The following is a 22,057-nucleotide window of genomic DNA, read 5'->3' on the forward strand; positions in this document are numbered from 1 at the left end:
AGTAGAGGCGGGGTTTCACCATGTTGGTCAGGCTGGTCTTGAACTCCTGACCTCAGGTGATCCACCAGCCTCGGCCTCCCAAAGTGCTGGAATTATAGGCATTAGCCTCCATGCCCAGCCACCAAATTTCCTTTGAGGGGCAAAATTGCCCCTGATTGAGAGCCACTGCATTAAACAAAAAGCCATATAATTATAACATGTTATATAATAAAGATTTTTTAATGTATTTCAAAAATACTATTTACATAACATAAAAATATGGCTTCATTTATTCAAGTCTTTATTGAAAGCAGTTGATTTGTAAAAACAAAAATGTCAAAGGCCTTTTCTAATAACTCTAAGCTTATCACATTTTTAAAGTAAATATTGAGAATATCAGCCTCATTAGAGGTTAAAGTTTGTTTTCTTTCTATTAAATGGTATGTTTAACAAAATATCACATGATTGTCAGTAAAACCAAAGATAGATGCATATTTTTAAACTCCTGATTGTTTACCACTTTAACTCGTTTTCAAAAACAGCATGTGATCTCCCATTATATATAAAAACTCAAAGTGAATCAAAGACCTAGATATAAGAACTAAACTATAAAACATTTGGAAGAAAACATAGGCATAAATCCTTCTGATTCTGGATTAGGCAATGGTTTCTTAGATAAGATATCAAAGCAATAAGCAACAAAATAAAAAAGTAGATTACTTGGACTTCATTAAAATTAAAACATTTGTGCTGCGAAGGACACTAGTGAGAAGACAAACCACAGATTGGGAGGAAATATTTGTAAATCATGTATCTCATAAGAGTTTCATATCTAGAATACATAAAAATCTCTTACAACTCAATAATATATGACAAATAACCCAATTTAAAAATGGGCCAGGCGTGGTGACTCACACCTGTAATCCCAGCACTTTGGGAGGCCAAGGTGGGTGGGTCACCTGAGGTCAGGAGTTCGAGACCAGCCTGGCCAACATGGTGAAACCCTGTCTCCACTAAAAATACAAAAATTAGCTGGGCGTGGTGGTGCATGCCTGTAATCCCAGCTACTCAGGAAGCTGAGACATGAAATTTGTTTGAACTCAGGAGGCAGAGGTTGCAGTGAGCTGAGATCACGCCGCTAGACTCCAGCCTGATCAACAGAGTGAGACTGTCTCAAAAAAAAAATTAAAATTAAAAAATAAAAAATAAAAATGGTCAAGTGGCTGGGCACAGTGGCCCATGCCTGTAATCTCAGCACTTTTGGGAGGCTGAAGCAGGCAGATCACCTGAGGTCAGGAGTTCCAGACCAGCCTGGCCAACATGGCGAAACCCCGTCTCTATTAAAAATACAAAAATTAGCCGGGCATGGTGGCGCACATCTGCGGTCCCAGCTACACGTGAGGCTAAGGTGGGAGGATCCTTTGAACTTAGGAGGCAGAGATTGCAGTGAGCTGAGATTGTGCCAATGCACTCCAGCCTGGGTGACAGAGCTCCATCTCAAAAAAATAAAAATAAAAATAAATAAATTTTTTAAAATGGGCAAGTGATCTGGATAGACATTTTTCCAAAGATTATATAAAAATGGCCAAAAAGCTCATGAAAAAATGCTCAATATTATTATCCATTAGGGAAATGCAAATCAAATCCAGAATGAGATACCATTTCACAGCCAGCAGGATGGCAATAATAAAACACAGATAATAACAAGTACTGATGAGAATATAGAGAAACTAGAACTCTCATACACTGCTGGTAGGAATGTAAAATGATACAACCCTTTTGGAAAATAGTTGTGCAATTTCTCAAAAAGTTAAACATAAAGTTACCATATGATGCAGCAGATGTATGTCCACCCAAATGCTTGTACACGAACATTTATAACAGCATTATTCATAATAACAAAAGTACGAACAAGTCTAATGTTCACCAGCTAATGAATGGATAAGACAAATGTGGTATATCCATACAATTGAATATTATCAGCTGTGAAAAAAAACGTAGTACTACAACGTGAATGACCCTTGAAAACATCATACTAAGTGTAAGAAGCCAGATACAAAAGGCCATGTATTATACAATTCCATACAATATATGAAACGTGCAGAACAGTCAAATCTGTAGAGACAGAAAGTAGATTAGTGGTTGCCTAGGGCTGGTGTTATGGACTGGAATGTGTGCCTCCAATTCATACATTGAAGCCCTCACCCCCAGAGTGACTATAATTGGAGACAGGGCCTGTAAGGAGATAATTAAAGTCAAATGAGGTCATAAGGGTGGAACCCTGATCTGATAGAATTGGTGTCCCTATAAGAAGAGATACCAGAGAGCTGCTGCAACACCTCCTTCCCCAACCAGTCACCATGAGAACACACAGAGAGAAGCTGTTGTCTGTAAGCCAGCAAGAAAGTCTTTACCAGAAACTAACCCCTCAAGACCCTGATCTGGGACTTCTAAGCCTCCGGAATTGTGCAAAAATAAGTCTCTGTTGTTTAAGCCACCTAGTCTGTGGTATTTTGTTAGAGCAGCCTAAACAGGCTAATACAGCTGGGAAGGTTGAAGGGAGATGGAGAGTGACAGCTAATGGGCATGAGGTTTCTTTTTGAGGTGATGAAAATGTTCTAAAATTGATCATGATGGTTATACGACTCTGTGAATATGCTAAAAGAACAAACCAATGAATGGCGCATTTTTTTTTCTTTTTCTTTTTTTCTTTTCTTTTTTTTTTTTTTTTTTTTTGAGACAGAGTCTCACTCTGTTGCCCAGGCTGGAGTGCAGTGGCGTGATCTCGGTTCACTGCAAGCTCCGCTCCCCACCTCCAGGTTCACGCCATTCTCCTGCCTCAGCCTCCTGAGTAGCTGGGATTACAGGCGCCTGCCACCACGCTCGGCTAATTTTTTGTATTTTTAGTAAAGACGGGGTTTCACCATGTTAGCCAGGATGGTCTCGATCTCCTGACCTCGTGATCTGCCCGCCTCGGCCTCCCAAAGTGCTGGGATTACAGGTGTGAGCCACCTCACCCGGGCTGAATGGTGCACTTTAAGTGGATGATTGTATGCTATGTGAATTGTATCTCAAAAAAGCTGTTTTTTTTAAATGGCATATGTCATCTATGGGAGAATGATAAAAGTGGCTAATGCAGTAACTGCACCAAATGGTCATGGAATGCTGAGGCCAGAGGGCTCTTCATGTGCCAGTGGTTCACGGTGATGCTGAGACTGGCCAGGCTAGAGCTGGCCAAATTTCAAATGGTGCCTGTTTTACAATGTGATTTACCTTATTATGTAAATTACTTGTGGAGAAGTTAAATGAACCTGAAAATATCGCCATAGAGCTCTCATGATTATTAGAACCTAATACTGACTCTCACACCCGGGCTACTCAATAGGTGAGGAAAAGAGTTCCCACAACCATTCTGTTGTTGGCTCTGGCCAGGAGAGTATTTGGTGATCATATATGCATAGAAAAGTACCTCTCATTCTCTTATTTCTTATTCATTCAGTAAACATCTGCTAAATGAATGCTATGTGTCCAGGTAGTGTGTTAACATGTAGGGCTATGACCCCACAAAGAGAAATTTAAAAAATTGGAGTAACCAGGGAGATGAGAGGTGAATGGAGAAAGTAGAGTAAAATTAGAGAAAAGTTTTTCTTTGTTGATCTGTTTTGTTTGTTTGTTTGTTTTGTTTTGTTTTGTTTTTGAGATGGAGTCTGGCTGTGCTGCCCAGGCTGGAGTGCAGTGGTGCTATCTCAGTTCACTGCAACCTCCACCTCCCAGGTTCAAGTGATTCTCCTGCCTCAGCCTCCTGAGTAGCTGGGATTACAGGTGCATGCCACCATGCCCGGCTAATTTTTTTTTTTTTTGTATTTTTAGTAGAGATGGGGTTTCACTGCGTTGGCCAGGCTGGTGTCGAACTCCTGACCTCGTGATCCACCCACCTTGGCCTCCCAAAGTGCTGGGATTACAGGCAGGAGCCACCGCGCCTGGCCTAGAGAAAAATCTTAATTACACATAGTTATTCACTAAACACATGGTAATCAAGATCCTAAATGGAGGGGAAGGTCTACTTTACTGAATAGCAAAGAAGAATCTATAACAAGCCTATACATTACATTTAAAGGTACACTTTCATGGTGCCTGTGGGAAATTGAACTCATTTAACCTATAAGGAATTTAAATCTCAATCTTAAAATGTGCACAGGATAAATTTGCTGGGCAAGTGCTTTTTTTTTTGTAGTTAGTTCAAAGGGAAGCATCAATCTGACTCCACCAAAGCAGCCGTCAATTCATTAGAGGCACTGAAAGTCACATGCACTTGTCACACAAACATCCTTACCCCAAAGACAGGTTGTGAGATTTGTATATAGGAATCTGAGGATATCTTTATGTCCTTATTTAACAATTGGAAATTTGCTCATCTGAGGAGGTCAGTGACTAATACCTGGATGATCTTTTTATCATTACCTGATAGGAAATTTAGCGCAGGTTTTAAGGAGGAGGAAATTCTAGATTATCTCTGATCTTAGGCTAAAATTATATAATAGCTGTGAGTTACCTGGGAGTGGTGGGGACTGGGGCATACTAGAGCGTTCATGCCTCCACACTACCCAGCTCCAGCAGACTGTTGACATGTAGGAATGTGGATGTTGTTATTAGATCTGCTCAGTTTTGTGTGAAACCTCTTGATTTTAAAATATTGACACGTAGTCCAAATATTTTAATAACAATGTTCAGGCCAAATAAAACATATCTGCAAGGCAGACTCAGCCCATAAACTGCCATTATGCCACATCTGATCTAAGGTTCCTAGCAAACTAAGATTCCACGTAAGAAAGCCAAAATATTCATTCATTTATTTCTCAAATATTTACTGTGTATCCTGACCATATCAGGTGTTGGGCTAGAGAAAGCAAGAGGTATACACATAGGTTTTAAATTTAGAATTTTTTAAATTTTGAATACAAAGTTTAATTTGTTCTTGAAAATGACTATAGAGGTGGAAATTAGGCAACTTTTCCTGTGTGCAGTTCCCAACTCCTGATTTTTAAAATGGTGACTTCACCTTAAATGTTGTAGAATTATAACTCAGATGTGCAGCTTGGCAGGCTAACATCGCAGTCTAATTTTCACACCCACACTCTGGAGTCCAGTTGTTCAAAGGACAATGGAAACTTGGACAGATCCTTAACTGTGCTGTTAGGAGCTCTAACACCCTGCAAACAGGTGCCAGTAAAGCTAAATATCAAGTATCTGCACAGTTATCGTTGCTATAGATAGGGCTACGTGAGAAGCCATCCTGGCTAGAACCTTGTGGGCTTGTTCAGATGTGCACACATAGGCAACACACATGCACACACGTACATATACACGCACACACAGGCACACACATGATCACACATGTGCAGACATGCACACACACGTGCACATGCATGCATGCACACATGCGTGAACACACACAATGCATTAAAAGGATCATAGACTCCTGGCAGCTCGGAAATACAAAGCCCTAAAAGATCCTCTAGACCAATGATTTTTTTCATTTTCCAGTGGGGAAACTGAGGCATAGAAAACTGAAGTCACTGGCCCAAAGTCACATAGCTTGTTAGCCTCATAGCTGGGAAGCCTGAGCTTACATAAAAATGACACTGTATATAATTAGCATGTATATATATTAGCATGGTCAAGGATCTATATAACTATCTTCAGACTGGTGGCTCACCATGCATAAAACCATGCAAAACCCCTTAACCTGGTTCCTCACAGTGACAAAAAACAAGGAATTTTTATCACTTTTCCCAAATACATCAGCTATATCTAAGAACAAGGGAATGCAAAACGTGACCCCTGGGTCTGGGCTCTGGCGGTCCCAGGTTCCTATTCTGTGACTGAATTACACACAGCTTCTTGGAAGAGGACAGGACAGGTGGTAAAACCTCTTTATCAGGGATTGGAAGAAGCCAAGGGCCGGGGAAGGGAGGGGCCTCGCCTGAAGTCATATGCTGGACCGAGAGCCCAGGACTCTTGACTTCCATCCCACAGAAAATTTTCCATCCCACCTGACTGCCGTCCTCTGGGAACAAATCCTGGAAACCAGATGTGGCCGCACGTGAGAACCAGGTCTCCTCCCCAAGTGTTAGAAAGCAGGGGAGTGGAGACTCCCCTGCTTATCAAATGAGTCTCAGTTTACACATGGAGAAACCGAGGCCCAGGGGCATTGAGTAATTGTCCCGGGGTAGGAGTGAAACCAAAGTGGCCTCACTTTTCGAACTTCCAGCTGACTCCTCTTCCCTCCTCCCATTTCAAACAATTTAACCTAAGTGTGCCCTAGACGCCCACCTGCCTCCACATCAGGCCAGGCCAGGCCAAACCTATCACAGGCCAGCAACTCCCCTAGTTGCCTTTTACAAGGGATTTGACTGGAAAACAAAAGTTTTTAACTGGCCTTGAGGATTTTATTTTCCAGTTATCTGCCAGGTCTGTTTCTCCTTATGAAAAACTTAGGCACTTATGGTCCCATCCCAATATACAGAGTTCTGCCTTTGCATTACTGTCCAGCAGCTTCCAGATCCCACTGGAAATGATGCAGTGGAGCGCTCTTCTCACATACTTTAGCCTGAGAGTGTGGCAGGGGCAGCGGGGTGAGCCAACTCTTGCCCCAGTCACAGCGTCTTGATGTTACAAAGGGACCAGCAGGATCCAAACCTCTAAGAGCCCCACCCCCTCCAGACACAGCCTCTGCCCTAACACACACACTCTGGGACTCTTGCTCCCTCTCTTTGCTTTCTCTCCACAAAGAGCTAGGCCTTTGGCTCAGCTGCCCTGACTTTGATGCAGGGCTGGTGAAACTCAATAGCTGCCATTTCCCCAGTCAACTTTACAGGGCATTAATGCCGACGTCCAAAGGCACTCCTGTAGCTGAAACCCAATAATTGCTTGTGGTGGTACCTATTTGTCATAGCAGCACAGTCTCTCTCTGGTATTCAAGGTGGGGACAAACCTTCCCTCCCTGGCTTTCTCCAAATCCTCCTTTCCTGCCTCATGCGCAGGGAAAATGTTCCATGTTCCTGTTGTGCTGGGGACTGGGTATCCTGAGACAATGACGGTACGATCCCAGCCCAGAGGGGCTCAGCCACAGGGGAGATACACATCTCAGTGGTGTGGTCACCTTACTCAGCCCTGGGCTTCCTGGAGGAGGTGGTCCTGAACTGAGTCTGAGGGACCAGGGAAGAGCCAGCCAGGTGAAGAGAGGGAGTGGAGGGGCATCGCGGGGAGAGAGAAAGCACAGTGCAGCAGAGGCCCAGCAGATGAGGGCAGCATGGCTGGCTAGGGGAAGCATTAGGGTCTGAGGCTGCAGTGTTCCGAAATGTCTCCTTCCATGGGCATCACCCTCGTTCCAGCCCTTGTGAGTCTTGCCGGGACCAGCAGAGAAGCCTCCTGGCTGGTTTCCTGCTTCAGGCCTCTCCACCTCTGCTCCTTAGACTCCACTGACATGTATACCTGACCACATCACTCCCCAGCATACTCAGAGATGCTCACCAACTTCCCTGACCTACAAATTCTTGACCAATTCATCAGCCAGGCATGAAGAGCTTTTCATGATTTGACTCCAACCTACTCCCACCTCTCCAGCCTCCTGAGCCTCTTCCCTTCATCAAGTAGTCCATGTTCTAGCCACTCCAGGCTGCTCCATATTCCACAGCCACGCCCTGCACTCTTCCACTGCCATGCCTTTGCTCAAGGCTGTGCCTTCCACCTGGAATTCTGTCACTCCAGCTCCCCTGCATTCATCTTTCAAAGCCCTTCCCTTGGGCATCCTGTTCAGCCTTTGCAGGATTCTCCAAACCAATCTGGTGAATCTTGCTCCAAACTCCCCTAGGCATCTTGCCAGTTCTTGAATAATGCTCATCTTACTCTGTGGAGCATATCTATGCTGTATCTCTCTCCCTAAGGATACTGGGTGCCCTTCAAGGGCCAGCTGGGATATATCTTAGTTTTCTCTGAATCCCCAGCACCAAGCCATGAGTGCTAAGAGAATGTGGTCTGAGTTGTCCAGTCACACAACACCGATGCTCCAGCTGGGAACAGGATGGTGTGACTTGGACTCCCTTCAGGCCCATGTTGCACCTGCTGTCCCAAGCCATTGGCTTTTCCACCCAGCTGCTGTCCCCAATTGGGTTTTGGGGAGAGGGACATATTATGAAAGATGTCAGAGTTGGGGAGTGTCTAGGATGAGACCAAGGTTCACTGTCGTGGGTTTTGGGAAATGCCAAGCTAGAGAGTGAGACCTTTATAATGTTTACTTTGAGGGCCTGGATTTGGTTAAAGTCCTGCCAACTCCTCTCAATCCATCTCAGGGCTTTCAGCAGAGCAGAACATCAGGCCATCACACTAGTGAACCCACAGTGACAGACTCCAAATCGTCCCTGATTCAAGCTTCCCCTTCTTTAGCAATAAAAGAAAGCCTCCACTTTTTAGTTGAGCTCTTGGCTGCTCAGATTAAAGGCTACACTTCACAGGCTCCCTTGCAGCTAGGTTGAGTCATATAATTAAGTTCCAGGCAATGATATGAGAAATGTCCAGTGGCAATTTCTGGTAACTTTCCTTAAAAGGGACTTGAATCATGGCTTTTCTCCTTTCTTTTATCCCTCCCCCTCCCCATCCCTTTTTCTCTATTTGGATGCCTGGAATGTGGCTATTATAGCTATAGGGCTACACCTTAGGAATGGCAGAAAGATGAGCTGGACAAAGTCTAGGACTCTGAGAAGTCTGGGGAGCTGAGCTCCATCCCAGCCCTAGATTGCCTACCTGTGGACTTTTACTTGAGGGATGGATAAAACACTGCACAAATCACATTATTCTGAGTCTCTGTTACTTGTAGAGAAGCTGCACCCTACCTGATAACCTGGGTTCTCAGCCCAGGGCTGTGAGGCCACAGACGGGGCACTGGTGCTCTCTGGTTTTGGATCCCCCATCTGTAAAATGAGGGTCCAGAGCCCTTTTATCTTGAAACCTCAGAATAAAGGTTTAAACTCCATATGGAAGCAGCTTCTTGCTATTCAGTTTTATCATCACTGGGTATGATCATTCACTTTCATTCAACTGAACAGACACTGCATTATGGAGGTGGTCTGTCAGGGCAGTCACATCTGGTTGTGCAGGTTGTGCACTGCACTAAGCCAAGGACATTATTCACTCTCTAGTCTATGTGAACAGTGTCTCCTGGAGAAAGTGTCCAACTTGCACAACTATACCTGGCTGCACTGTATCTGTGGCCATACAGTATGGTTCCCAGTCTCAAAAAACTTAGATTCTAGTGGACAAATCATATACTCAGGCTCACATTTATTAAGGACCACCACGTGCCAGGCACTGGGCTAGGTGCGTTTCATCTAATCACACATGTATATGTTTGTGTATGTGTCTATTTTTTATGCTAAAACAAACACCTGCCATAGGAGGTAGAACCAGAGCTGCAAACTGAGAGGCCTACAGGCCAATTAAAAGCTAACACTTGGTTGGGTTTGTTTGGTCTGTGCATTTAAATGAGCTGTCAGCATTTTAAAATAAGGAGCTTATACATTTTTTAAAAATCCAGATTTCCAACATCTCTGGAAACATTAGGTGACGTGGCAATACCAGGTCTGCACTCTCATACTGGCAATAATTAGTGGAGCTGAAAATGCTGGGCGCTTTAGACAAACTCCTATTTGCCTCAGTCCCCACCACTCCCTGTTGTCTCTGACACAGAGGCCAAGGTCAGTTACTACATAGCACTGGTTTTGCTGTTGCTTTTAGTTCTGAAAATGTAAATGGTAAGTGAAAATTTTCTTACATACACATACCTTTATAAAGTGAGAAAGTAATAGATAAGCCAAGATGACCACATGGCTCAAGAAAACTGACCCATCTTCCTTCCTTCATGTAGGTCACTTACATGACATTGTGGATACTTGGTTTGCTGCCTCCCAATAGAAAGCGCTCAGTAGAGTGGCAGAGATGATGAATAGAAAGGGAGACAGAAAGGCAGGGTTTAAATTTTATCTGTAGTGATTTCTTTTTTTTTTTTAAGAATGATCAGAACCAAATAAGGCAAAATTTTAACATTTGCTAAATTCAGATGATGAGAAAATAGGTATATACTGTACTCTCCTATGTGTTTAAAATGTTTCCTATTCAACATGTCAAAATCAAAAAGGAAACAGCTCAGTGTCGCCAGGGTGGAGCAGGTGCTGTGCTAGGGGTGTGAAGGTGAAAGAGTCTAAAAGGCTTCCCGAGGGAGGGGAGGAAAGGTCAAGCCTTGAAAAATGTGAGGAAGTGAGGGGTTCCAGGTCGAGGAGGTTCCCCAGCCAGAGGAGGGGTTGAGAGAGGTGGTCATGGGTCCAGAGGGCAGAGGGTAGGGTGGGGACACACAGATGCCTGGCCTGACTTGCCCTCACCCCACCAGGCCCATCCTCGGCTCTGTGCACAGCCAGCAGTGTTTCTAAGGATGTGTTCCTATTTTTAGAGGAGAGATTTATTTCTTTCCATTTCAACTGTTTACTTCTGTCCTGGGCTTGCGATTCTGCCGGTTTGTGTTACAAAGGAGAATCACGGCCCTGTGGACCAAACTTGGCTGCTTCCTGGATGGCAAGAGTGTCTTTGCCTTAAAGGATATGATCTGGGGCACAAGTAGGGAGGATTTTATGATCGTCTGATGGGAAGCCATGTGGAGTGACAGGAAGTACCAGGTGGGCGCCTTGGCTCGGCCGCTGACTTGCTGTGTGACCTTGAACGAGTCCTTTCCCCTCTTTCCACTTCAGGGTTTTGTTGATGCTTGGATGTCTCATCAGTGAAATGGTAATAATGACACCTCACAGGATGGGTATGAGGATTTGATGAAATACATAAAACACCAAGTGTGTCCAGGACAGACTCCAAAATCAGGCTTTCTCTACCGGTACCGCGTATGTAGATGCCTGGTGTGGGGTACTGTTAGATGATTTCTAAGTGTCCTTGGAGCTCTGGGATTCTCCAATTCTGTTTTCCATATTTTGTCCTGCAATTCACGGCCCTTTGTTCTCAGAACTCTGTTTTTGAGATGGAGTCTTGCTCTGTCACCCAGGCTGGAGTGCAGTACCATGATCTTGGCTCACTGCAACCTCCGCCTCCCAGGTCCGAACAATTCTCCTGCCTCAGCCTCCCAAGTAGCTGGGATTGCAGTTGCGCACCACCACGCCTAGCTAATTTTTGTATTTTAAGTAGAGACAGGGTTTCTCTATGTTGGCCAGGCTGGTTTTGAACTCCTGACCTCAAGTGATCCGCCTGCCTTGGCCCCAAAAAGTGCTGAGATTATAGGCATGAGCCACCGCACCCAGCCTGTTCTCAGAACTCTTGACACATTATGGACTAAGGAAAGCAGGGTCTGTCTGAATTCTATCACTTAATAGCTGTGTGATTCTGGGAACCTATTTCTTTATCTACAGAATGACATTAAACCTCATCCTATGAGGATCAATCTTGTAAGATCCTTGTAAATATTTTATGAAATGATGCCCATAAAATGCTCAGCATAGCACCTGGCATGTAAGAACACCTTAGCAGAGGCCAGGTGCAGTGGATCACATCTGTAATCCCAGCACTTTGGGAGGCCAAGCGGAGGGGTGGATCACCTAAGGTCAGGAGTTCGAGACCAGCCTGGCCAACATGGTGAAAACCCATCTCTACTAAAAATACAAAAATTAGCCGGGCATGGTGATGTGCGCCTGTAAGTCCAGCTACTTGGGAGGCTGAGGCAGGAGAATCACTTGAACCTAGGAGGCAGAAGTCACAATGAGCCGAGATCACGCCATTGCACTCCAATGTGGGCAACAACAGTGAAACTGTCACAAAAAAAAAAAAAAAAAAAAAAGCCGGGCACGGTGGCTCACGCCTGTAATCCCAAAACTTTGGGAGGCTGAGGCAGGTGGATCATGAGGTCAGGAGATCGAGACCATCCTGGCTAAGACGGTGAAACCCCGTCTCTACTAAAAATACAAAAAAAATTAGCCAGGCATGGTGGCGGGCGCCTGTAGTCCCAGCTACTCAGGAGGCTGAGGAAGGAGAATGGCGTGGACCCGGGAGGCAGAGCTTGCAGTGAGCCGAGATCATGCCACTGCACTCCAGCCTGGGCGACAGAGCGAGACTCTGTCTCAAAAAAAAAAAAAAAAAACTCCTCAGTAGAAAATCATCTTTATTATTATTCAGGCTTTGCAGAGGGTCTGTTGTTTTCCATTATTGTTTCTATGGTTATATTGTGTCACAGATTCCTGACAGCTGACTTTAAAATCAACTCTTAGGACCCAATTTCTTTATAAGGTTGAATTATCTCTACCATCTTCTCTCCTGCGAATATTTTGAGCCTTTTACTGAGACAGTTTAAAAAATGTTCTGCCTTTCCCCAAAGCCTCATTAACAATCAATATTTACAGTTAAATTCCTTGTGTTGGTGGATTCTTCTTTTCTTGAAAGATTAGTATTTATTGTGAAAATAACATAACAACTTCAAAAGAAATCAAGTTGGAAATAACAATTTACACATAATTCCCCAATCTGCTCTCTGAGTTTCCTTCTGGGCTAGTCTCAGAGGTGCTCCCAGGGTTAACAGCACAGGTTACTGGGCCAAGACTGTCTAGGTTGGAATCCCAGCACCGCTCAGATTGCATCCTGGGCAGGTTACTTTATATCTCTAAGCCTCAGCTTCTCCATCTTTAAAATGGGGCTAATGACTGAACCCTCCCAGAGGACTAAATGAGATAATCCACATAGGGCTTTGCTCATGGCACACCCAGGAAGTATTGAGTGTCTATTACTCATATGAAAACTGTACACTGCTCCCTGCAGAAGTCACGATGACTTGTCATTCTCAAAACCTCTCTCTGTGTTGCCCCCACTGCCTGGTACAAAGGCAATCTGAACTGAGGAGCTGGCTCTGCTTCAGAGCAGCATCCACTTAACTCCAGAGAGACGAGAAAGGGCAGATCCTCTGGGGAATCAGTCAACAGCGGATACTTTTAGCACATGAAGCATTCCTTTCCCAAGGGAGTCCAAGTGCAACAATCTCATGATAAGCTCGAGTTTTTCCAGAGAGAGAGATAGAAAGTTTTGGGGACTTTTTTTTTTTTTTAACGTGCACAAGTTTGGAATCCTCTGCTGCAAACAGAGCTGCTTTCCAAGTCCTCGTACTCCATTCTGCCACATGACACTGGGGCTTAACAATTGCATAACCAGAAACGTCACCCCTTGAAGTGTTTGTTGAATTCAGGTACTAAGACAGCCAGGAATGGTTCAAAGAAATCATATGTGGTTAGAGCTAGAGGGGGCTTCCAAGGCCATCTAGGCCAACCTATCCATTTTACAGACAGGAAAATTGAGATCCAAAGAAGGAAAATCACATACCCAAGTCCAGAGCAGAGCCAGGACTGGAACCTGGACTTCTGCACCTCAGGCTCTTTCCCAGAAAAAAGAGGGATTATTTTCCTACAGCAACCCCCAACCACAAAACCAGAGCACATCTGCAGTCTAAACTCTCTCCCTGAACACTCCCATGAGGCCTTGGAGTGGCATGGCTACGTTGTGGACTCCAGACCCACACGCAGTGGCTCTGCCATTGCCTAGTTGTGGGACTTTGGACAAGTTACTTCACCTCTCAGTTTCCTCATCTGTAAAATGGGGATGATAACAGCACCTGCCTCCTAGGATCATGATGATGGTCAAATAAGTTAATATTTTCAAATTCCTTAGAACAGCACCTGCACATAGTGAGTGCCATCTAAGCACTCATTAAACAAAAACAGGAGGAATATGGACTATAACAGAGAGGGCAGTGGCCTAGGTGCCAAGGCACCAGGGTTCTGATCTGGTTCTGCTTGGATGTGTGACCTAGACCAAGTTCTTTCCCCTCTCTGGGCTCTGCTCCTGCTCTGAAGCCGTGGGAGGGGCAGACACCTGCTGGCTGGCTAGGAGTCTCTCATTGTCTGCATATCTTTGGCCTCTCCCTGTGCTGTGATTTCAGAGCATGGGCCAAGGGAGGGTGAAACTAGAACTGGAATGTTTGTGCTCTCCAAAAGAAGGGAGGCCCTCCAGGCCTTTTCGAAGCTCATATACTGTCTTGCAAATCAGGTAACAGAGCTGATCTTAATGAAGGGGTCAATTGTGTGTCTGGGACAGAAACTCACTGGCCTCCATTATCTCCTATCCTCTCTCTGGTTTCTCTTCTCTTTTCTTTGAACTGAGAGAGAAAGGGGTCTTTGAAAACGCCAACTGGGAAACCACAGTGGTCTGAGAATCTCAGGTCTCAGGTGGCCCATGCCTGCTCCCACACCCCTGTGCTCAATTACTTTTCTCCTGCCAGAGTGGGAGGTGCACACACTCTGGAGCCTGTTTGAAATCCGAGTCTCTGTGCCTGCCTGGGTCCTGCGACCGTCAGCAAGCTGAGCCCCAGGTGCCCTGTCCCTCCAGTAGCACAAGTGGAGTGTCCCTTCCCTGCTAATCACCTGGGCGGGAGAGCTGGCTGTGTGAGAGCTGCAGGGCCCTGGGTATTTGCTGCTGAGGCTGGATGCTCTGATATGTAGGGTGGCAGACCTGCGGGAGCTCTTTGCCAGTTTGGGGGCGAAACAGAATGCAGTTGCTGGTGGATGTATTTTGGGTTCTGCGAGGCCTCCTCCATCTGTCCCCCTCCACTCCCAGGTCTGTCGCTTGGCTCTGACCCTTGTCATCACCTGCCTTATTTGCAGTCACAGCCTGACCTAACCTCATCCCCATGCAGCAGCTCAGGGCAACTCAAACAGCCCAAAAGGCCTGCAGGGCCCTCAGGTGCACTTCTCCCTGGGAATGGCAAAGATTCCCCCGCGGGAGCGCCTCCCACCTCTCACCCATCTCCCTGACACCCCTCCAGTCCATGTGTCCCCAGCATCAGCTCCCAAAACCCCTCTGAGTCTCTGACCCTCAAGGGCTCCCTGAACCCACTGAGCAAAGTCTAAACCCGTCAGTCGGCCTTGCCGCCCCCTCTTCCCCCGCATTATCTATCCCAACCCCTCTTTCTAGTCGCATCTGACCTTCCACAGAAACCACACTAAGATTCCCATCCCCAATTCCTTCCCTACACAACACTCTCCTTGTGGCCTTTCTCAAAGGCCCTCACTCGGCATGGAATTAAAAAAATCCAGGGCTCAGTTCCAGTATCACCTGCTCTGTGATGCCTTGCACCAGTAAGAGTTAATCTCCTGGCACAGCTTCCTGTCTGCTCTGTGTCGAGCCCGGTGTATTATGCCTGTGTCCCCACCAGCCTGTGCTCCTGAAAGGCAGAGTCCCAGCCAGGCTGCCCTGTTGGTGCCCAGCACAGTGCTCGGCAGGTAACCGAGTCACATTTATTGAGTTAACTGGAAGTGGCTACATGCCTCTTTTGTTCTCCCTTTATAAAGTTGTTTGTTCTTGGAATTCTGTGTGACAGTGATCTAGGATAGAATTAGAACAGAATAATTTTGCAGCTTGATTTTTTTCTTGCCTACATGGCTTGTTTTTACTGAAACACAGGCTAATGGGGAGAGATGATGCGGGGGAAGAAAGAGAAATGCAAGGCTCTTTCCACCAATGCCGACTTTTGATCAACTTGAGCAGCCTCATCAGGAAACCATCTTCTCGTGGCAGGCAGGGGAAGATCATGAATATCAGGAAGAGGAGGACACACTGTTGGAGAGATGTGTAATTCTATGGGGCCTGGGACCCAAGAGCCCTAGGCAAGGATTCTGAGTTATCTGGAATGAAGCCACTTAATCACACCTGGGTATAAGACCAGATTATAAGTCAGGTTAGCTTAACCCTGAAAATGACCAACCAACTCTGCTATTCCATGGCTGGGGACATTGAGGTCTAGGAAGGATGGCAGCTTGGTCCAAGGTCACATGGAGTGGAAGAGACAGGGTTGGGATTGGAAGCAAAACACCTAACTTCTAGTCCTGCATTTTTTCATCGAACTGTGCTCCCGGGATGTTAGCAGTGACCATCTCTGGGTGAGTGAGATTGAAGTGTTGTTTTCTTTATGGATCACTATTAAACCAGAGTTGAGCAATGGCTGGTTTAAAAAAAGGGTGTGATACATTCCATTTTTAATTAAAAATATATAACATGGAACATTTACTCACTTCAGTAACTTTGATTATCTACCTTCTCTGTGCTGGTTATTGACCTGGGTGCCTGGGATATAGCTGTAGGATGAAGACCCTTGTCTAGGAGGCCACCTACGAACCCCTCTATGCCCATGCTCACAGTTCTAGTGTGACTTGCTAAACCACATACACAACCAAAGAGACTTTTGACTCTTGACACTGTGTACCCTGACTGCAGGGATGAATTCTGAGTATTAAACACACTTCTAAATGTGCCAACTATGAAATGCAATGATAAAACATCAAACATTAAATGAGAAGAATTATTCTGGTCCTTTATTTCTCAGCTCATTCATTCCATGACACATGTTCTCCACCATCCTGAAGCTGCTGGCTCGATATAATGGGGTAACGGCCTTTTGAAGACTCAGTTACAGTGCCAGCTAGGTGGCCACACCTTACAGGCCGGGGCAACATTCTCCAGAAGGCTGTATATGCTCTGAATCAGTGGGCAATTGCGGATGCCATTTCTCCCATAGATAGGATTCATGGGTCAGGGAATCAAGATTGGAAATAGGAGTGGCACCACTCACCATTACTCCTAGTGATGCACTAGCAAAACTTTGGTTCATTGTTCCCATGACCCTGTGGTCTGCTGGCCTAGAAGTCTTAGTTTCAAAGGACGAAAGTTCCACTAGGAGACACAACAATTCCATTAAACTGGAAGTTAAAACTGCCACCAGGCCACTTTGGGGTCCTCATGACTCTGAATCAATGAGCAAAGAAGGGAGTTACTGGGCTGGCTGGGGTGACAGATGCTGACTACCAAGGAGAAATTGGATAGCTATTGCACAAGGGAGGTAAGAAAGTATGTCCGGATACAGGAGAGCCCTTAGGGCGTTTTTTAGTATTACCATGCCCTGTGATTAGGGTCAATGGAAAACTACAACAAACTAATCCAGGCAGGACTACTAATGGCCTAGGCCTTTCAGAAATGAAAGCTTAGGTCACCCCATCGGGTAAAGAACCACAACCAGCTGAGGTGCTTGCTAAAGGCAAAGAATGGGTAATGAAACAGGGTAGTTATAAATACCAGCTACAACTATCTGAGTAGTTACAGAAATGAAGACTGTAATTGTCATGAGTACTTCCTCCTTATTTTATGAACACTTGTATTGTGTGTGTGTGTGTGTGTAGCAAATATCTTTGCTTTTTCCCTCTCTTATTCCCTTATCATGTAACACAAGATTGTTTGATACCGACTTTACTGTTATTGGTGTATTGGCTTTGTATAATAGGATTTAAGTATCATTAATTTTACATTATAATATTTAAGTTACAGGACAGCAAGGAGAAGAATAAACATCACTCATGGACTTTACCTCCTCTTCTGGGGAAGGTGATAGTGTGTTTTTCATTGTACCCAGGATAGTTGTATCATGTTAGGCAGAATTATGACATCGTTACTGTCTTTATTTGGAAATTAAGTATGGTTTAAAGAGATGTATATGCGTGCCAAGTTGACAAGGGGTAGACTGTGATGGTTAATTTTGGGTGTCAACTTGACTTGGCCATGGGATGCTCAGACATTTGGTCAAACATTTTTCTGGGTGTGTCTGTGAGGGTGTTTCTGGATGAGACCAATATTTGAATCAGTAGACTGAGTAACGCAGATTGTTCCCCCTGATATGGCGGTGGGCGGCGGGCATCCAATCAGTTGAAGACCTGAGTAGGGAAAAAAAGCTGACCCTCCTCCAAGTAGGCGGGAATTTCCTCCTGCCTGACTGCCTTGAGCTGGGACATTGGCTTTTTTCTGCCTTCGGATTCAAACTAAAACATCTTTTCCCAGACCCAACTCTTCCTGGGTCTTCGGCCTGCTGGTTATTTGTATTTGTATTGGAACTATGCCATTGGCTCTCCTGGGTCTCCACCTTAGCAACTGCAGATCTTGCTGGTCTCTATAGCCTTGTAAGCTAAAGCCTTATAACAAATCTCTCTCTCCCCTTCTCTCTCTGTCTCTACACACACACACACACACACACACACACATACACACACTCACACATCTCCTATTGGTTCTCTCTTTCTCTGGAGAACCCTAATACAACACATTAAAAGAAAAATCTGCAAAGGCAAAGTTATTCCAATGTCACTGCCATGGAAGGAAAAAGGAAGTGGTGGCTTTAGGAAGCATCCACCTGTCCCTCCCCAGGTCCCCTCGCTAGTGACAATGTGCTTCCCTTTAGCACCTACTCACATCAGGGTCCAGCTCATCCAGCTCATTTTCCAGGGTCCTCAGCTCTTCCTCTGTTAGGGCTCCAAGGATTTCATCTTCATCCAGGTCACGGTATTTCTCTAGTTCTCGTCTGTACGACATCGTGGAAGAACTTGTCTGTGTCTCCTGAATTTCTGTGCTGATTAATACCTACCAGAAAGACAAGAACCTTAGAAAGACCAGTCTCAGATTTGCTCTCTCAGAGCAAATGGAGGCTCATCATTCACACAGCGGCCTGGGTACATTTTATGAATTGCCAGGATAATCATTACTATGGTGGAATACTACACTAAGTTTGGCTAATTCTCTAATAAAACTGTGCAAGGTAAAGTCCTGAGAGCATGTAAGTTAATGAATTGTAATCGGTTATAATTGGCATGGACATTAATTACAAGTAAATGGGCAATTATAAATGGCTTATGAATGCCTGAAAACAATGTTATTCTTTAAGGAGTTCAAATACTTTTCTGTGTAACTCTCTACCCCTTCACCCTACACCCCAGAGGGAATCATGAATGCTGGAAACTCTGCCAAAACTGAGTTTAAAAGGGACAGGGGAGTATCGGTGGTTAATTGAGCACCTACTGCATACAGGCCCCTCACCTACACCATCTCATTCAATCCTTACAAAAAGTAGTTCATAGAAATAGCTAACTTTTACTACTGCATATCAAGCTGTGTGTTCAGTACTTCACAAGGACTTTCTCATTTAACCTGTGAGGTAGGTATTTACTATTATCCCCATTTTATAGAGAAGGACTTAGAGAGATTAAGTGACTTACCCAAACGACACTACTAGGAAGCAGCAGATCCACATTTAAACTCAGGTCTGCTGGCTGCAGACCTTCTCTGCGGAGTCACCCAATGGCGTGGCCAGGGGACTGCCTAGTCCAGAGCCCCCATTTCCCCCCAGAGGGAGCCGGTTTAGAGGGAAGAATTGGTTTGCCAGCAGGACCCTGGGGACCAGGGTTCACCTCTGCTGCTTCCCAGACTGCTCTCTCTTGCTGGAGAAGCCTACTGTTCATTTCCCATTTCACAGATGACACCCAACGCGTTTGGACCCTGTGTGTTTGGACCCTGTCTCTGCTACTTCCCATAACCATGACATTTTCAGACCTGTTAACTCATCTGAGCCTCTCCACACACCCTTTTTTTCCCCTTTTTTATACCTTGAAGATCTTCTTGGATACTAATAGGTCTTTTAATTAAAACATTTTTATTAGTGAAAAAACTAAGGGATGGCCTAGGGCTTGACTCAGGTCCCCTGACATCAGTCCGAGGGTGCTCTCTACTCCACCACACTGCCTCCGCTGAGCTAGGAGGGACAGCAGGACCTCGAGCTCTGTTGTCCTCCAGCTTGGCTAAATGTAGTACTGTGCATAGAATCAGTGTGATGAGTTATATTGTGTCTCCTAAAAACTCATATATAAGGCTGGGTGCAGTGGCTCATGCTTGTAATCTTAGCACTTTGGGAGGCTGAGGTGAGAGGATTGCTTGAGCCCAGGAGTTTGAGACCAGCCTGGGCAACACAGTGAGATCCCGCCTCTACAAAAAATACAAAAATTAGCTGGGTGTGGTCGTGCAGCACCTATAGTCCCAGCTACTCAGAAGGCTGAGGTGGGAGGATCGCTTTAGCCCAGGAGGTCGAGGCTGCAATGAGCCATGTTCCCGCCACTGCATTCCAGCCTGGGTGACGGAGTGAGATCCAGTCTCAAAAAAGTAAATAAATAAATAAAATACAAATAAAAGTTCATATGTTGAAGTTCTAACCCCCAGTATCTCAGTAACCTAGCAACACATTGCAAGTTAGAATGTGACCTTACCTGGAAATACGGTCATTGCAGATATAAGTAGTTAAGTTTAGTCAAGGTCTTACTGGATAGAGTGGGCCCCTAATCCAATATATTTTACCTGGGATCCTTATAAACGGGAAATTTGGACACAGATATAGCACACTAAGAGAATATCATGTGACGATGAAGGCAGAGATTGGGGTGATGCTACTACAAGCCAAGGAATGCCAAAGATTGAGAGCAAGCCACCAGAAGCCAGCCCCAGAAGGAACCCACACTGCCGACACCTTGATCTCAGACTTCTAGCCTCCAACACTGTGTGACAGTACGTTTCTGTTATTTAAGCCACGCTGTGTGTGGAACTGTGTTCCAGCAGCCCAGGCAAACTTATGTAACAGATATGACCTTCTTCACAGCAACGTACGTATTTAGACCTCCATGCAAGCCAATAAACCAACCCACCCGTGGCTCATCTGTGAAATGATGATGGAATTTTCTAAAGTAGAGAAAAATGAAAACTAGGAAAGGACAGTCAACCAATCGATCCAAAACCTGGGAATAGTTGTTAATGAAAAATAATTAAAGTCATCTAAAATAAATGAAAACCAAAGTTCACTAAGCTAACAGAAAAAGTTTCTGTCTCAGAAAGCAGAGAGTACATTTTATCAGTGTAAGCCTGTGCATGTGTCGGCCTATTTGTAGGAGAAATCCAAGTATATGACAGCTGGCTTGATAAGAAGGACTTGCTTCCCAAATACAGAAACCCCTGTGCCATCCTTTTCTCTCAGAATGGCTCAGCTTGGCCTAACGTCCTCTTCGACCAGGCCCCAAGAATGCAATGCTCAGACCATAAATGGCCCCCCATCACTTGATCCATTTCTATTACTTCCAAAGAAAGCACAGCTGACAGTGCTCTGGTATCGATGAAAAAACCTTCCTGAAGGCCCTCAGAAAACAGCCTAATTTGGCTTTTCCTAAGTGAAGCCAGGATGGGGAGAGGATCCATGATCTCTGTGCTGGGGCCAAGAGGGACTCCAATGAAGGGCTTGGAGTCTTCCAGAACCAACTCACAGAGATGTCCAGAACTGCCTTAAAACTAGCATCTCTTAGAGGGGCTGCAAACACAAGCTTTTGGTGCTCAAACGGGTTTTGGGTTATATGAAGTTCCCTAGGACTCTGGACTGCAGGACTTCTTCAAAAATGTTGGTATGTTGGTATACAATGGAGTCTCCAAGAGGAATAGGTTGCAAGCAGAATTCCCCCAGTCTTTTTTATCATAAAAGCACGTCTCTGAGAAACTGCACCCGGAAATGGAATCTCACAAAACCAAGTTTGGAAAACACGCTTTTTGCCTCACCTCTGGGTCACATCAGAACCACACAAGAAGGGACACAAGGACAGGACCAGCTGGGACACACTTCTGGGGAACATCAGACAGGTTGGGAACCCTGGGAGTGTCTCATACTTGTTACCTCTTCCAGCTGCCTTATTTTCTCGATGCTTTCTAGTAAAAGCCTTAGAAAAAGAGTCATGGACAGACCCTGGAGAATGGACCAGCCAGGCCGAGGGAGCAGGGGAGAAAGAAATCCTTTATCAAAGCCAGCTTGGGGAAAAGGGGCTGGGAAAAGAGCCAGAAAGGAAAGGAGGTGGCAACTGTGAGGACTGCTGAAGGAGGGATATGTGGTGGGGCACTAGGCCTCCCCTAGAGATGCCACCCTGAGGGGTGCAAATCATGAAATTTCCTAAAGAAGTCTCCTCTTACTGCACCCAGGAAAGTTAATGCACCACATACACACCCCAAGGTGCTATTGATTTCTAAAATCCTATTTCACCAGATTTAAAAAGCCCTTTCTAACGTCAAGAGTCCTGTGAATATTATGGAGTGATGAGGC

General features: G+C 45.2%; 1 protein-coding gene across 1 annotated transcript in view; it reads right to left on the minus strand.

The window, feature by feature from the left end:
- Positions 1 to 22,057, minus strand: part of TMOD1 (tropomodulin 1) — a 100,087-nt gene that overhangs the window by 59,007 nt on the left and 19,023 nt on the right. Inside the window, exon 2 of the mRNA XM_003312195.5 lies at positions 18,355 to 18,522. Within this exon, the coding sequence (XP_003312243.2) occupies positions 18,355 to 18,474 (120 nt within the window). The 5' untranslated portion in view covers positions 18,475 to 18,522. The remainder of the gene's footprint in view (positions 1 to 18,354; positions 18,523 to 22,057) is intronic.

The sequence above is a fragment of the Pan troglodytes genome, chromosome 11 (assembly GCF_028858775.2).
Source record: "Pan troglodytes isolate AG18354 chromosome 11, NHGRI_mPanTro3-v2.0_pri, whole genome shotgun sequence".
Classification (NCBI taxonomy): Eukaryota; Metazoa; Chordata; class Mammalia; order Primates; family Hominidae; genus Pan; species Pan troglodytes.